Genomic DNA, 18,290 nt, shown 5'->3' with positions numbered 1-18,290 from the left:
ATCCGTGTGACTCACGAGAAATGCTGAATGGATGAGGAGCCCCCAGCAAGACAGGCCGGGTGCCTTAAATGTGGCAGACACCCTCCCTCTGTTTGTTTGTTTGTTAGTTTGTTTGTTGAGGGGCAGGAGGGGATGAGGCCCAGCTACCCTCCCCTCGGCCAGACTCCCAGGGCCGGCTGACCAGAGCTATCCAGGGCGTGCAGGGAGTCTCAGGCCGTGCTCTCGGCCTCGGCTGCACCCTGGCATCGCTGGCAGCTTTCCAACCACTGGTGCCTGGCTCCCAGTCCCAGAGACTCGGGTTTCCTTGGCCTGGGGTGGGGCCTAGACTGGAAGTCTCCCCGGGGTTCCTCACAACGCAGTGCACACGCCATGCCACAGGAACCTAGGAAATCCGGATGGCTGGGCCCCCTCCCCAGAGGTTCTGACCTGCAGGGCTCAGGTGGCGCCCAGGAAGGGGCATTTCTGACAAGCTCCCAGGGCTGCTGCTGGCACTGGTCTGCCCCACTTTGAGAACCGCTGCCCTCAGGCAGTTGAGAGCACTCGGATGAGGACAGAGTGGTGACCTCCTGGGGAACCCCATACGTAGATGTGACTTCAGGCTGACTCCGCTCACAAAAAGGGGAGGGGACACAGACCAGCCTTGGGGCCAGAGGCCAGAAAAGGCAGGAAATGCAAGTGCTGGTCCGCGCTCTGCTGCCAGCCAGAGGGGGACCCTAGAGACGCCCCTTCACGCCTCTAGACCTCGGTCCTGGCATCATCAGTGAAACGAGATGACCTGTGGAACAAGATAAGTTCCGAATGCATAATTCAAGGAAAGAGCCCCCAGTCACCCCAGGCATGGTGCTGCTGCAGAAGCAGTTCAGGAGTGGGGACCAGGCAAGAATGAACCCCAGAGGGCTGGAGACGCACCCAGGGCCGCATTTGCTCCTTGGCCACAAGGAAGAAGTGGCCATTGCTGTCACAGACCACAAGGGTGCAGCCAAGGAGAGCAGTGGGGCCAGGAGCTGGCTGATGCTTGAGCTGACCCCATGGTGGGTGTCCCCAGCCCCCCCCATTCCATTGCCTGTGGCCTCCACACACAGGTGTGCTGTCACCACGCGCTCACCTGCGGCCCACCCCGCATGAATGCGTCACCCTCTGACCCAAAGGGAAGCAATTCCAAGGCACAAGGAAGATTGGACAGGTGGTCTGGACACCCAGACACTCTGGAACAAGCGGTTAGTCCAGACCAGGGGTTTTCAAGCATTTTTAGAGGATGAACATTTATTCTTCTCTTAAACAAGACCCCCAAGGATCCTTCTGGTAACAAAGATAACGTAGCCACGATTTATTAAGCATCTACTATGATTGAGGTTTTGCTGTTTTACGAAGCTTACGTCACTTCATGCGCGGGCATCTTAATCTGCATTTTACAGATGGCGGAAATGAGGTTCAAAGAATTTAGGAAACTCACCTGGCATCACATAGGTCGAGAGTGACAAAACTGAGATTTAGGATTTACTCTGGAACCCAAGCTCTTTCCACATTACCGCCAATGACTTCACACATTCTCAAACACTCACTGCTTTTCCTAGGCTCCTTGCATTTACAAAGAAAAGATGCAGTTTGCAAACAGACACAACTGGGACAATTTCTACCTGACTTGTGATCCTCTCAAGGTGAAAAGAGAATCGAATTGTGTCACCTGACCAGGTGAGAATCATGAAGCTTAAACCAAGAGCTAGGCCAGCCTCAGAAGATGTAAGTTTGGGTTACGATTTCTCTATACAGGGGGTATACTGCTTTTGAAATAAGATAGGCATAAAGGAAAACTGAGACGTTTGTTTTTTCAATAAGAAACAAGTCTGGGGGGAATAACTGCTTTCTCTTCTTCCAGGGCACTGGGCTAAAATCCATGTCCCAGGCTCCCTTACAGTTAGAAGTGGTCATGGACTGAGTCCTGACCAATGGAATGTGAGCGGGAGGGAGGGTCTGGTCCATAAAACTCAGCTATGCACAGCCCTCCTGGTTCTTTCCCCTTAAAGCAGAGAAGCACAGTGATCTTGGAAACCAAGCATGAGGACAGGGAGCCTCAAAACGGAAGGTTCCAGAGTCCATGGACCACCTCTAGCAACAGGGCCACCCACAGACCAGAACTTCACATGAGAAAGAAAGAAACTTCTTTTATACTACCCCAAGGTCTAAAGGACTTATTTGTTACAGCAGCTACAATAACCCTAATCCAGTAAAGAATCTGACACATTAAAAAGCAGATCTCCATGAGTTTCTAAGGTGTTCCACTTAAGAATGTCAACAGCAATTATTTGAATCATTATGAAAATTAAAACTGCAGAGAGAAGTTAGTGAAAGTTATGTGAGCTAGTACAACAAACTAAACATTTTAAAACTTAAAAAAAAAAAAATCTTAGTTGTCTCCTGGATTCGAACCCAGGGATAAAACACAGAGGTGACTAAAAATTGTCATTCCTAATATTCTGGAAATATCTGGTTAAATCAAATATAGTATTAAAATTAACTTCACCTGTTTCTTTTCAAGTATTGAATGTAGCTACTAGGAATTTTAAAATTACATCTGTAGCTTGCATTATATTTCTACAGGACCGTGTTCCTCTAGATCATGCAAAGGTCAGATTTTCTAGATAATTATTTTGGCATGCATTGATTATCCATGGGGGACAGTTGGGGGTCATTTATGCCCTCTGGGTCTCATTTTTTTCATGCAAAAGGGGAGAGGTTTGGACCTTTAGTGCTCTGTAGATTGGTCATGCCCAGCCCCGTGGTATTAAACCAGCTGACCCTGATGTTACGGTTTAAACTCAAGAACAGCAGGATCCCAACCCTCCCTTTGGTCACAGCCTGTACCTGGACCAGCCTGCACGTGCCTGCCACTCCGAGCCTGGCCTCCAGGTTCTGTTCATGGCCCACACCTACCCTTGGACTCACCCCGTGTTGCTTCTCTCATCCCCACCTCTGACTTTCCTCCTCTAGGACAGCTCACATGTGACTCTTAGATTGTGTGGTTTCTGGCCACTCCAGTAAACAACCACCTGATCCAGTACACATTCCTGCACAGCCCCGTGGGGCGAGTGCCCACCAGCCTCTCTGTCCTGCAGCAAAGGCTCAGGGTGGCTTCCCCATCCCCAGAGACCTCAAACCCTACAAGCCAGGCAGAGGGAGGGAGCCGAGCACTTTATCAGAAGAAAATGAAAACAGAAACAGACTTACAGATCTTGAAAACAAACTTATGGTTACCAAAGGGGAAACATGGGGGGAGGGATAAATCAGGAGTTTGGGGTTAACATACACACACTACTAAATATAAAATAGGTAACCAAAAAGGATCTACTCTATAGCACAGGGAACTATATTCAATATTCTGTGATAACCTATATGAGAAAAGAATCTGAAAAAGAATGAATATATGTATATGCATAAGTGAATCACTTTGCTGTACACCTGAAACTAACACAATGTTGTAAATCAACTATACTCCAATAAAATTTTTTTAAAAAGAAAGAAAATACAGTGATCTCAGAGCAAAGCCCACGCCAAAGGCTATCATTTTAAATAGCTTCCTTCTTCCCAAGTTTCTGTGAAAGAGGCACTCTGAGGAAAAGCTCATTTCCTTAAAATATCAAAGAACTAAAAACCAAAAGATGATAGATTTTTTTTCTGGAAACAGACTGCAAAGCGTAGAAAGAAAATTCTGCAAAGTGTACCAATAAATATTCCCAAGAATCCATCTCTGCTACAGTTGTGTACCACCCTCAATATTACATTTAGTTAACTTAATTTTCCACGGATCGAATTTATTCAAAGTTGAATTTCTCATAATAGGTCATCTGAGTAAACAGTTTCAAGTGTTATTTGCCAAAAGACAATGTTTCCAGGCTTGAGATGAAATCGCAGTGTCAGGCTAAGAAAACAACCTTAAAAATTCACAGAGGGCTGGAACGATGGCAGAAAAATTAGAGCCTGGAACTCAGTCTCTTTCATACGGATCTAGAGGAAAAACTTACAAATTTTCACCAAAACCATGTCTTGGAGGAGCAAGGGAAGAATGCCATTTAAAAAAAAAAAATCCAAAACAACACAACATGTCTTTTTTTTTTTTTTAAACATCTTTATTGGAGTATAATTGCTTTACAATGGTGTGTTAGCTTCTGCTTTATAAAGAAAGTGAATCAGTTATACATATACATATGTCCCCATATCTCCTCCCTCTTGCATTTCCCTCCCACCGTCCCTATGCCACCCCTCTAGGTGGTCACAAAGCACTGAGCTAATCTCCCTGTGCTATGCGGCTGCTTCCCACTAGCTATCTATTTTACATTTGATAGTGTATGTATGTCCATGCCACTCTCTCACTTTGTCCCAGCTTACCCTTCCCCCTCCCTGTGTCCTCAAGTCCATTCTCTACGTCTGTGTCTTTATTCCTGTCCTGTCCCTAGGTTCTTCAGAACCATTTATTTATTTATTTATTTAGATTCCATATATATGTGTTAGCATACGGTATTTGTTTTTCTCTTTCTGACTTACTTCACTCTGTATGACAGACTCTAGGTCCATCCACCTCACTACAAATAACTCAGTTTCGTTTCTTTTTATGGCTGAGTAATGGAACCCTCTTGCACTGTTGGTGGGAATGTAAATTGATACAGCCACTATGGAGAACAGTGTGGAGGTTCCTTCAAAAACTAAAAATAGAACTACCCTATGACCCAGCAATCCCACTACTGGGCATATACCCTGAGGAAACCATAATTCAAAAAGGGTCATGTACCACAATGTTCACTGCAGCTCTATTGACAATAGCCAGGACATGGAAGCAACCTAAGTGTCCATCGACAGATGAATGGATAAAGAAGATGTGGCACATATATACCATGGAATATTTCTCAGCCAACATGTCTTTAAAGTGGCAGCTGTCATATGAAGAGTGAGCCATCTCAAGGTTGCCACACCCACCAAAGACAGAACTGCCACTGAATAATGCCCCTGCCCCGCAGGGCTCCTGGTTATCAGAGAGAGGGAGAGGGAGATGGAGATGGAGATGGAGATGGAGATGGAGATGGAGATGGAGATGGAGATGGAGATGGAGAAGGAGATGGAGGGGAAGGGGGAGGAGGAGGGAGATGGACAGGGAGAGGAAAATGGATGGGGGAGAAGGATAAAAGGAGGGTGACAGTAGGACATGGGATTCTGGGAACGCAAGGAAGTAGTTTACTAAGGGAAGTGGAGCTGGGCGTCTTGGGGGTGGAAGATTTTGTGAATTCCTATTCTTGAAATCGCTTGAAACGATTGCAGTTGTGCAACGGAAGGGACAGATGGGATAAAGCAGTCCCAGGTCTGTTTCCCAGGTGAGGAAATGAACATCTGCGAAGCAAGCCAGCCCCATCCGCCAACCGTTCTCAGGACCAGAACACAGGTCACCCCATCGCCAGCCTCCGAATCAACCTCACGCACACCCACAGCATCTCCAGCCAGGGGTTCCGAGAACACAGCCCGAGAAGCCCTGTGACGTCAGAGCAGCACTAGGCACACTTTACAACAAGAGCCTAATTAACTCCCATCTGTGACCCTGACATGGTTGCTCCCACGGCCAGCTCAGGTCCCCCGTGTAAACGCCCAGCCCTCGGCACAGACAGAGCCCTGACACCACCCCTGTGAGCGCGCCCCGCTCGGCGACACCGTCACAAACAGGAAGGAGGCTGGTCCAGATGGTTCACCTCCCGGCCCCACACAGGAGACTCTGGGAGCAGAACCCCATGCTGTCCCAGTACAGGTGACACCCACCACGGACAGGGCGCTCCGGCCCCTTCAGGGCAGCGGGCAACGTCTTGTGGCCGGGCCTTGGCTCACACCAGCTTGGTCCCCTCATTCTCCAGTGGGTTAGGGGTAGAGAAGATGAATACCGTTCCGTTTCAACTCAAAATCAGGATCTTCTGAGTGCTCTCAACTTTCTTCATAAAAGATCTGTTCAGTCAAGGGTAAGAAGCAGACTTCTGACAGCTTTCTGGAAAGAGCACCGAGGCAACTGGGTGACAATGGTTTGATGACGTTCTTTTTTTTTTGGCCTCATCGCGCGGCATGTGGGATCTTAGCTCCCCCACCAGGGATCAAACCCACACCCCCTGCACCGGAAGGTGGAGTCTTAACCACTGGACCACCGGGGAAGTCCCGATGACCTGATGACGTTCTTATAGAAACAGAGGGCTCCAAAGAGGCCCTGAGCTCAACAACATGGGGAGATCTTCTGTTACAAGATGGTGCTTGAGCCTCTCCACCCAGCGGGCCACTGCTCGGGCCTGGGCCACCTGAGGACTGACCCAGACAGGCCACATCTGCCCATCCCCGAGACGAGGGGCTGGAGAATGTATTTAGTTCCTTGATGCTCGTGTGATGGAGGGACGGGTGCCCCCGGCAGATAGTGGGAAATTCGGGAGTGAGGTCCCACTGTGGACCCTCCATCTGCAGCACCAAGCTGGGTACACACACCTGATGACGTCACTCCCAACCTTCACAGCAGCTGCGAAAGGTCGGAATGATCACCTCCGTCTCACAGAGAAGCACACAGAGGCTCAGAGAGTCTAACTATCTTGCCCTCAGCTTCTCAGCCAAGATTCAAACCCAGGTGAGTGTGACCCCAAGACCCAGGTAGGAGACGGGCTCTCGGATTTACATATCCACTCTCTGTCCTCAAGATGTTTGCAACTGAGCTGGAAAGACAGGAGATAGGTCCAAGGACAAATGGACATTGAAGACCAGCCTGTCCAATGGACCTTTCTGCGATGGCGGAAATGTTCTATGTTCTGTGCTGTCCAGGAACCACACACAGCCACTGGCTATTTGATGTGTGGCTAGGGCAACGGAGAATCTGAATTTTTAATCATATTTCATTTAAATTAATTTGAACTTAAGGGGCCACTGAATGTCCATATCGGACAGCATAGTTGGAGATATTCTATACCAAAAACATTCAGAAAACAGAACGGTCATAGCAGGCTTCACGCAGGACAGAGGCTCCAGGCAGGCCCCTGATGTGCTAGGATTTGAACAGGACCCTTGTTTCAGGCATGATCATCTTCCCTGTAGAATCTGGTTTGGAGTCAAGGACCCCAGAAATCAAGCCCAGTGCCCGTGGTCGTGGTCCACAGGTGAGGAAAGCAAGGACGCTCCTCCTGAATCCTTGTTCTTCTTGGACCTGCCTCACGCGGCAGCATGACGAGCTCTCATTCGCCCCCCGCCATTGTCCTCCTGGAGGCTTTCCTCTCCTCCCTGCCCTGTGCCCTCCCTGCCAACACCAGCAGGTGCTGGGCTCGAGCTCTCTTTAGAAACCTGGACATCTTCTGTTCTACTTGTGAGCTGAGTCACTCCTCTCTTGCGAGGGCTTTCACGTGCTTCATTCTTTTACACCTGTCACTCTGAGAATGGCATGTCTTGAAACAGTAAGCAGCACCACTCACAGAGAGACAGCTCCACCTCCCCAACACACAATCCCAACTACAGGAAACAGAAGCCCTCCATCACCACTGGCCCTGCGCAGTGCTGGACCCCAATCCCGAGAGCGGGGCACTGTATCTGTCTGACTCCATTCTTTCCCATACGAAGGTACACCCAAGACAACGGCTGGGCCCCCTAGTACTGAATCTCCTGTCTCTGACATCCCAGTCACCGCCTGCCTACTAGGTGCAGAGATGTTGACAAATCTTCGGCTGTAAGACCAGATCAGCAAACGGGGTTCCCGGCACAGCAATGACCTGCCCTTCAGGCCAGGCCCCTGCACGCCCAGCTCTCAGAAGACACATGGCTCTGTCTGCACAGTGGGGCACTTGAAACCTCCGTCCCCAGTTTTCATTTCTAGATCACGCAGCTGCCACATGCTTCACTCACTTCCAAGAGTATTCCTTCCAAGCATTAATAACAGCCACAGGAACCCTTAAAGTCTCTAGCTTAAAGGATATAGATCATGTAGGGTTGTAGGTTGTTTTTTTGGCCGGGAGGGGGTAATCTATTTTTAGTTCTTCCAGCTGTGGGAAAGGGAACCTCTATCTACCTTCCCAAAAAAGCACAGACACACAATTTCACCTTCTGTACTCCGAGGACTAAGGTTCTTTGGGCTGCAATGAAGATGGTGTATGTCCTTCTAAGGTGACACTCAAAACGAGGCCGGCCTTTGCATGTGGGATCACTGTGTGGTCGAGCTCACCACACACTTGAGACCCAAGACCCTGCCAGGCAGGGAAGGAAGACCCCCCCCCAAGATCTGAGAACTCCATGTCAGGGCTGACAAAGTGGCCACAGGCCTGGTACATCCCACAGCTCGCGAGCTAAGAATGGTTTTTTAAATTTTTAAAGGATTATAAAAATCTTTTAAAATATACAATAGACACAGTAACGAGTCTACAAAGCCTAAAATACTGCTGTCTGGCCCTTCCCGGGACAAGGTTGCTGACCCCTGGTCTAAAGGAGCAGGACCTCAGCCGTCCAGAGGGTACCTGCCATTTCCTGAGATGTAGCTGAGCTGAGTCCTTATCATTCCAAGTCCTCTTCATCCCCCGATGTTAGTTTTCCCTTTAAGTTCAGAAACATCAGACATAAAATGTTCTGAGGAAAGGCACAATAGCTATCAAACATAATAGCTGATAAACGAACATTCACTTCTTCCAAGGACCTCAACATCACAGGTGAGCATCTGGTTCAACACCTGTGCCTTTAACTGTGACAGAAACAAGGCTCCCGATTAACAACCAGCCAGAGAGGATTCCAGGCATCAAAGCGAAGACGCCACAGCACGTCCTCAGCCATCCTGCTCCTGACTCAGTGTCTCTCTGGGTAGCACCAGCATCCACATTTGACAACGGTATTTTGACTCACCTTCTCCCCCACTGTCCGAGGAAAAGAAAACAGAGGCAGAAACACACTTGAATTGTCCCCGGGGATCTTGCCTTTGAGTCTCTTAGACACCTGCCCCTAAATATCCTCAGAGTCTCTCTGGATTAGAACTCAAAGGAAAAACACAGCATCCGGCCCTTCCTGGGCTTCCACCAGAGAGAACGGCAGCCCAGCCCGCAGCGCGAAGCCCCCAGTGCAGCCGCCGTCTTACCTGGTTCAGTGCAGTTCTTGCTGCTCCGCGGCCCTGCATCTTCTGAAGTCAGCGAGTCATTCACCTGCATTAACTTCCTCCCCACGGTCCACTGTCTGTCTTGCCCGATGAGGTCCATGAAGTCAAGGTCTGGGGAGAAAGAGATCATAGTTACACATCACTAACAGCTGGGTGTCACCCTTCCCCAGGCTGGGTGCCCAGCGCCTTCAGCCATCAGCACTCAGTCTGGCCAACACCCCTTAGACCTCTCACAACCGTCACTCACCATCCTGCCCCTAGCTCCCAAGGGCTTCCTCGGCTCCTGGATCCTACTGGGTCCCACAGCGGCAGCCCTCAGCCAACGGCTGGGAGGGGGTGGTGTATAAACACCTCACGCTCCAGTGGGATGACTCTGAAATGTGTGTTCTACACTGGAATCCAGTTTTCTCCACTGGGATGACTCTCCAGGTGTCTAAAAGGTGACTTTCTTGATAAAACACACTTCATTGGCCGCTGTCCTTCCCTGTCTTAATTCCCTGCACCCAATAACATGCTGAGAAATGTTGAACAACCAACTCTTCAGGTGAAAAAGTCCTGGTTTTGTATCCACTGGACAATTTCCATGGCGTAAATATTCCCATCATGTCCAATTTCGAGCTACCAACGTGACCTCACTGAACGTGGACTTGGGAAAAAAGGGCACAGTTGGGTGCACTAAGTCGGGGTGACTGGCACCTACCCACCAGCATCTACTCCTTTACTGTGACCAGTACTTCCCTGAACCGCCTCCCAAATACACCACCTGCCACTGAACACCTGCTCAGGATCTGCTTCTCGGGGTCACCCAGGCGAAGACACCACAACAACACGCCCAGAGCCTGGGCCCGTGAAGCCCACATAACAAGATTTCAGTAAACACGAGATGAGAGCATGAACAAGGGGAAAGTCGATCACTGAATGCGTGACTAGGGCTGAGGTCTCCGGCTGAGATGACCATGGGGATGGAAGTGCCAGGAGAAAGAACAGAGACGGAAGGGCCCGTCGGGGGAGAATATGGTGGCTTCTGCTTAGGACGTGTTGGATCTGAAGTGTCTGTGGACCATCCACAGGGCAGTGTGCTGCCTGGGTAATGTGGGTGCAGACACCGCAGGGCAGACAGCTAAGCTACACAGAACATCAGGAGAATCATAAGCAAATAGGGAAGAGTATGGCATGTGTATGGATGCAGTTTCCTCAAGAGAAGGGAATGGAAGAAGAAACCATGGGAAACTCAACATTCCTTCAGAGAGCAGGCAGAGTCAAAGCATTCAGCAAAAGATCATGAAAGGAAGGAAAAGAGCAAGGGAAGTGGTGTCACAGAAGGTAAGCAGAAAGAGAATTTCAAAAAGGAAAGCGTGGCCGATGGCCTTGACCGCCATGGACAAATCATGTAAGACAAATGCAATGACACAACACAGCGGGACCTCAGAGGGTCACTGGGATGTGGAAACAGCAAGCACAGATGGCTCTTTCTAGTGGCTTGGAACTCAAGAAAGATGTGACGTGAGGCTTTGGCTACCTCTCGAGTGTCCAGAGTTGCTGTGGTCAGAAAATGGATCTAAGAACGAGACAAGGTTCTAATTCATGGGCCCAGCGGCCTTCACAAAAGGCCAGAGGGTGCGACCCACCGAGCCACACCAGCACAGTGTTCTGAAATGGTCAGTGAAGAGTTTCCTAAATGATGTCACTTTCATTATATAATTGGAACCTCAATGACAATGCTCAGGAAAGAAAGAGGGAGGAGCCTGGGCACCGTCTCTTTGTCCACTGCTGTCTGTCTGACACCTAATCACAGCTGGCTCAGAGTAGGTACTCAGTAAGTACGTGTCAGAGTTAACCATTCCCACTTTGTGGATGGGTAAAGTAAAACTCATGGAAGTTTCTGGAAATCACAATGCTTGTAGGCGTCTCACCTAAAGCCAACAGGACACACAGTAACATCCGCAGCTCACAAACTGAGGTCTTCCTCAGTCAAATGGAACCTGCTCCACATGTAAAATTACCAAGTAGCTAATGAACAACTTTTACACATTAGCTAGGACAGCCCCTAGGTTTATTCTCCAAAAAATGTAGAACGTGGGGCCCAACTAGAATAAACAATAACTTAAGACTCTGAAATACAGAAACCTACATGATGGCCAGATATATATATAGCCATAATTGTGAGGACAATCCCAAAGATATTTCAAGGTCAAAGCAAGGCATTTGTGTAGTCTTGTTCACCTGAATGGTTAATTCTTAGGATTAAGAACATTGACAAGCAGAGAAAAAAAATTGCAAAAAACTCATAAAGAAGGAATAAGGTCAGTTGCCTTAAAATTCAACAGGCAGACCTAAAATGTGAATATTACACCATATTATCATAAAGGATCTAAGAGTGTGGAGAAGGACACCCCGTTTGTCTCAGGTTGGGATTCCGCAGAAGCAGCCCCTGAGGACAAGGATTTGAGCACAGGTGGTTTACATGGGGGGTGATCTCAGGAAGCAGCCGTGGTGGGACAGGGCCGGGGAGCCAGCCATTGGAGGTATGTTTCAAGTCCATTGCTAAAGTGGGTGAACTAGCACTTGACCCCTCTGGAAATCTCTGGGGGCCAGTGTAGACATGCAACTCAGACACCTAAGGGGTGAGGGAGCTGGGGTATTTATCTACCTGTTCTTGGTCTGCCATGGGTTGAATGTAGGCTGTTCCCAGGGGACATTAATTCCCTGACACTTCCAACCAAAGTGGGCTCTGGGACCCAGTAAAAGGCCTTAGATAATGAGACGCAGGTGCTGAAAGTTGGACGGTGCCCATGTGCACTGAAGACATGAGGACCAAGTGACGCGGGCAGGATGCCGATGGCATCTTCCAGCCTACACGAGACCAACAGATTGGCCGTTCTGCTCTTCTTGTAATCTGGGTTAAAGAAAAGTGCTCTGTGGTGCTGCAATCCTAACATTCAGGAAGATCCCAATGTGCGTTGTTTGTATAGTGGTGAGCACAGCTGCCTTCCAGGAAGATTCTAAAAATCTGCAAAGAAGCAAAAGCATCCCTTCCAGTGACTTGCAAAGTTCCTGCTTAGGCCAAATTTCCATGGTTCTGTAATTCTGAGAGAAAAGCTGATACCAATTAAGAGATATAAAAATAAAGCCAGCTATTGTAGCAGAAAATTAGAGGACTTTTTTACATGATGATTCAATAGCTTCAGGAATTAGAGACCATTAAGGCAGCGCCTCTGGATTCCAAAACCTACAAACTTTTATCTCCAAAAAACATATATGACCACTGACCACTGATATACAGATGTGGAGACCAGAGTCTGAGAAAATGAGAATGATGAAAGCAAAGCATTGCGTTTACTCACTTCTCACTGAGGACCACGTGTGACGATATTACACCCCATTCTCTTTGCCCTCACAAAACTGCTGGTGAGGGACTTCCCTGGTGGCGCAGTGGTTAAGAATCCACCTGCCAATGCAGGGGACACAGGTTCGAGCCCTGGTCCAGGAAGATCCCACATGCTGCGGAGCAACTAAGCCCGTGCGCCACAACTACTGAGCCTGTGCTCTAAAGACCATGAGCCACAACTACTGAGCCTGCATGCCACAACTACTGAGGCCCATGCGCCTAAAGCCAGTGCTCCACAACAGAAGCCACCGCAATGAGAAGCCCGAGCACCGCAACGAAGAGTAGCCCCCGCTCGCCACAACTAGAGAAAGCCCGCATGCAGCAACGAAGACCCAACACAGCCAAAAAAAAAAAAAAGTCAAAAAAACCCCCAAAACTGCTGGTAAGGTAGGAAAGGGCAGTTGGTTCCTGGGTCAACTTACCTTTGGAGTAAATAAGTCGGAATAGAAGTGATCTGCCTAAACTCAGAACCCACCCATGGCCACATCCACTGCCAGTTAATAATCATCATGACAGTCATTTATTGAGTGTCTATTATGTGCAAAGAACTTGCCACTCTTCACCACGTTTCATCTTAACATCTTATTTTGAACTATTAACTCCACTTGCAAATAAGGAAACCGAAGCACATAGAGGTTAAAAGACCTGCCCAAGGTCACACAGCAAGCAAAGAGGAGCAGAATGGGGACCTGAACCCAGGTCTGGTGACCCCAAAAGCCATATTCTTGGTAGATCCCTGCAGAGGGTGAAATCCATCTGGCCATATTACTCAGCTATAGCAAGACAGATCCACAATGCAGCCTGCACCTTATAATAGGTGAGGGGCGGAGACAGTCTCACTGGACCTACTTCCCCCAGAAACTATTAGGAACAGTGGCAAGTCAGGAGCATCACCCCGTGACAGCGTCACACACACAAAAGAAAACGGTCCTGAAAGCCCACTGGATGCAGGCCGCTCGGCTGAGCGTGGATTTCTCAGGGACTCAGCTGGCCCCTTGGTCACAACATGGAGGGTTACAGTCTTGGATTTAGGGAGGAGGAGTGGGTGGGCAGTGGGGAAGGCAGAGGGGATTGGGGGAGGCGCCCGCTGCTCTCCCCTCATCACCCCCCCCCCCCCCCGCTTCCCTGGACTTCTTGGCTCGGCAGGGGCTGCTCCTCGAAGCTACACTTGAGCAACGTCAACAAAAGCCCTTGGCCCCCATCCACCGCGTGCCTGGCTCCGCCTGCCAGGCCCTGGGAGTGGCGAGCTGGCCTAATTAGTCAGGGAGGGGGCGGGGGCGGTGAAGAGGGAGGCAGCGGGCTCACATGTCACATGTCACCAGCTCCGAGCAGGGCGGCAGGGGTGGGCCGTGGAGATAGCGCGGGGTGCCTGCTGGAGGGGAAGAGGTCCTCAACTTGAGACTCAAGCACACGCACTAAGGAAGGAGAGAGTGTGAGGCTGGGAGCCAAGTTTCCATTACGGAGCTGTGCCCTCGTCCTGTCCTGCTCGCTAGTGCACGCTCTCTCCCTCCCTCTCTCTCTCTCTCTCTCTCTGTCTCCCTGTCCCCCTCCGCCTCCCCATGACCAGGGCTTGGAAAGCCCAAGGCTTTCTGACCCCAAGAATGGATTTCCTTCGGTGCCCCACGTTCCAGCTTCACCCTAAGACTAACACGCTTTCTCCCATGTGCACCCTCATCCCATATGGCGTCCCAGGCCCAGCAGAGAGGTGGACCTGCCGCCCTCTGAGGAGGGGAGGACCCCCTTCAGATGAGGGTCTGCAGACAGGCAGGTTTGCTGCAGCAGCACCAGAATTGTGCCCCTGCCCACGTGCCCGCAGCCGTCCTGCACCTTCTCACTCCGCACTACCCCTGGAGTTTCGCCCATTTCACTGATGGGGTAAAGCAGTGAGCTGGGACTCAAGCCCAGATCTGACTCCAAAGCCCAGCTGTGCGTGTCCCACCTCGTCCCAGAGCTCAGGAACCCAGGGGAAGTGGCCTCCTGGGGTCAGCAGGCCCCCTTGAAGGGTCGTGTTAACTCTCCCCTCCCCCAGATCTGGAACACAGCATTTCTTCTTGAAAATTGGGATGGAGAGAACCACCCAGAGGATCAGGGCAGCAGGTGAGGAGACTGAGTCTTGCAGAGCCTAATGCAACCCTGAGGACAGAAGGTCCAGAAAACTCAGTGAACAGAACAAGTGACAGAGCCCACGGCGGCAGGACTGGCTGCGGCCCTCAGGCCGGTTCAGGCTCGGAGTGCTCAGCAGGGCTATAAATACCCCACCCTGCAGTTTACACAGCTGTCCCCACTCTGGGCGCCCCGGGTCTTCACCCCGGGGTCAGAGGGCGGGCTTGCATCAGCCTGCAGCCCTGAGACCGCCTTCTGCGGACTCTCCAGCAAACAAGTGGGGCGCAGCTGCCCCTCCAGCGCCCTCTCCCTACGGCCACCATCCTGACCCCCCACCCGCCGAGGTTCTCACCCTCTGTGGGTGAACGGGGGAGGAGGGCAGGGCTGGCCCTTGCTTGTGGATCTTCACACGGATTCTCCAGCTGGAGGAAAAGTGTGGCTCTGAGTGGCTCTGGGTCCTTGGAAAGGAGCACAGACTGTGGAGAGGCTGCGAGCTCTCCAAACCCGCCAGGAGAGGAAGAAGCCGGAGGCTGAACGGCCTGGGCACTGGGTCCCTCCACGGCCTCAAAGCTTCCAGAAAGACAGAGAAGGGCAGATCCAGAGAACTCAGAGCTGCAGGGAGGCCACAGACTCCATGTAAACCTCTCCTCTCTCTGCATCTACATGCCCTGCCCAGCGGGTCCCTCATCTCCTGCCCTCCGGCTGCACCATGGCGATCACAAGCCGCAGCTCTCAGGCTGCACTTAAACCGCATCCCAGTATCGAGGCGCCGTACCTCCACTCGAGAGGAAAACCCTACGGAAGGTTGAGGTTTCTCGGTCCCTCTAATGGGAAGAGGGAACAGTAACCCCTGGCCACCTGCACACAGATATGGGCCCTTCCGCCGATGCCCGCCCTCTGCAGGGCTCCTGCACAGAGCGCAAGGTCAGCCGCAGCAAGAGCATCTCCCGGGGGCTGGAGAGAAATGCAGCGCCCAGCCGCGGAGCAGGGCTCTGCATGGAGCACAGTGGAGTCTGAGCTGCTGCTCCCAGGCCCCAGGAAACAGCTTCAAGTGTTATTTGCCAAAAGACTATGTTTCTAAGCCCAAGAGGCAGAGAGAGGCTGCAGGGCGTGGGCAGAGGGTCCCTGCCCAGCACTGCTGGGGTCCCGGTGGAGAACGGGAGCAGGCTGCTGGGGCTCTGGGTCATGCTGTGGACCATGTGCTGTCCAGTCGTGTCCTGCATCCGAGGAGGCCAGTCCCATGACCTGTCCCCGTGCAAATCCTCCCACGGGAGGCAGCCCAGGAAGTCCTGACTGCTGCTGGGTCTCCCCTTCCCTCCTGACACCAACCCTCACAGCCCAGGCCACACACCCTCCCCAGGACACAAAGGCCGGCAGAGCCCATGACAGAGTAGCCTTGGGAACAAGGGCAGCCCAAAGCACCAGCCCAAAGGCGAGAGTCCAAACTGGCCCCGGATGCAGGTTCTGCCACGGCTGTCGGGCAAAACAAGGCAGGTCTGGTTGTGAGACTTGGAGGCCAAGGTGGGGGAGCCCAGAGAGACCCCGGCCGCTCCCAGGGAGAACCCCTTCCTCCACTCAGCCTTCCTGACCTTCCAGGACGTCCCCTCAGCACAAGGCCCCAGAGCTACCTCTCCTTCAGAGCTCGCATCACAGATGGACTCATCACTGACTGTCTCCGCTGCTCCCCCCGCCCTGCGACCCCCACCTGTCCCAGGCTCCAGGAGACCCAGGCTATCTGGGCTTTTCTCCTCCCTGCGCCCCTCCCCCCCCCACCCCTGCCTGAAACCCGGTGGGTGTCCAACAGCCACAATGTCACAGCGCTTGCCTCAAGGTGGGGCTGGGGAGTCACTGCCCAATTCCCAGGAAAGACCCCTACATCTTCCCTCAGGGGTCATGCCCCTTGATTTAAGGCTAAGTTTAAATGACAGGCCTGGGAATTTTAGTGGCAAACCTAAAACAGAATCCAAGTGCTCGGGGTTCCCGGACAAAACTGTTTGCGTTATATAGTCTTGCTACTCAAAGTGTGGTCCCTGGACCAGCCACATCAGCCTCCCCTGGGAGCTTGTTAGAAATGTGGCATCAGACCCCCCGCGTGAGACTCTGCATTTAAACAGATGACTTGTGTGCACAGTAGGGTCCGGGCAGCTCCGCAGCCCAGTGCTGGGCTGAGTGTTTCTTTTCCCATTTGTTCACGGACATCGGTCGCTGAGCACCTTCAAGTTCCCAGGACAGCGCTCTGCTTGATCTCTCCACCTCTGGGTCCCGTCCGCAGGGAACGGGAAGGCCCCTTGCTGAGCACAAGCCCCTGCAGGAGGCGTGCTCCGGCATCCACGGAGCTGGCTGGCCGCCCTGAGACGCCTCCTCCTGCATCTGCCTCGAAAGGCTTGAGAAGACCAGGTCCCAGCAGCCAGGTTTCAGAACTTCCTCTTTTCTAAACAGCTCCTTTCTTCACTGCCCTACTGATGAAAGCAAATGGGTGTGTTCCAAGGACCCTGGGGACTGGGCTTCTGGTCTCAGGACTTCGCCATCTTGGGCATCTGGTGACTTGGGATTCTAGGGCCAGATCCGTCCCTAGCTGTGGGCTGCTGGGAAGTTGAATCACTTTAACTCAGTTGCTGCATCTGAAAACTGAAAGGCCTGAATAATCTGACTACTTAAGTCCTTGAGCTTGGATTTTTTTAAAAATCTCGGGTAGAGTTGTATACCCCAGGAGGCTGGGCTATATGACTTACTGAAGAGTGGGAAGAAAATATGAGAACCCCCACGTCTGTATCACGTGCCAATCTTATTACATATTTAATATTTATAATGCAGGCTGACAGTAGCACCACCACTGAGCCCACCTGCCAGCATGCCCCATAATTAATGTAATAGAAGGGCACTGTCACCCAAGGTAGGCGAGGGGCCTGAAGGCAGAGCGCAGGGTGGATGTGGGGCCCTCCGGGCTCACTTGCTCTCAGAGTGTCCGAAATAGGGCCCTTTACGTGTACTCAGTGGAGCAGATTTGCGGATATTATCTGAGACAGTAAAATCTTTACAACACTATTTTGAAATGAGATGGGGGCATGATCATGCCATCTTTTTCTACCATACGGATGTTCACCGACTATCTTTTGGCAAAGAATTCTTTTAAACTGTTGAACTTAAAGATGAATTACACATTTCTCTCTTACAAAAAGACAACTGCTACAAATATGCCCACCTTTTCTGAGAAGTCATTGTGGCCACCAGCTAAGGATGCACCTAGCAGGTATTTTCAGAACACACACACACACCCTTCAAGGTGACATTTTAACAACCAGGTGAAAAGGCACCTACTTTCCTAAAGAAATTTGTTTTATGGAGAGAACATTTTGAAAACAAATATCAAGAAATTGTGTTACCCTCCAAAACTGACAGAAATCAGCACCTAAAACAATCATATTTTCCACCTTAAAACGTGGAAGCAGAATTATGCCTCCTGATTAAAAACATTCCACACACAAAGAGTTTCAATGAGTTTTGAATCCATTTGTTAAAAATACGTAAATTCAACACCTTCTGAAAAGTAGCATGATTAATTGACTGAAACCAGGAAAAATGGGAAGATGTGAACAAAAGTTTTTGCATAACTGGTGGGTGAAATTGAAAAATTAATGTCTTGATTTAGTAGGTATGGTCTATGATGCTTTTCTT

The 18,290-nt window shown here is 50.8% G+C and overlaps 1 protein-coding gene across 1 annotated transcript in view; it reads right to left on the bottom strand.

The window, feature by feature from the left end:
- SLC24A3 (solute carrier family 24 member 3) overlaps nucleotides 1–18,290 on the bottom strand; it is a 473,993-nt gene that overhangs the window by 396,403 nt on the left and 59,300 nt on the right. Inside the window, exon 2 of the mRNA XM_057530157.1 lies at nucleotides 9,107–9,235. Coding sequence (XP_057386140.1) covers nucleotides 9,107–9,235 — 129 coding nt within the window. The remainder of the gene's footprint in view (nucleotides 1–9,106; nucleotides 9,236–18,290) is intronic.

This window comes from Balaenoptera acutorostrata, chromosome 15 (assembly GCF_949987535.1).
Source record: "Balaenoptera acutorostrata chromosome 15, mBalAcu1.1, whole genome shotgun sequence".
Taxonomy (NCBI): domain Eukaryota; kingdom Metazoa; phylum Chordata; class Mammalia; order Artiodactyla; family Balaenopteridae; genus Balaenoptera; species Balaenoptera acutorostrata.
This window is presented reverse-complemented; position numbering and strand designations above follow the sequence as displayed.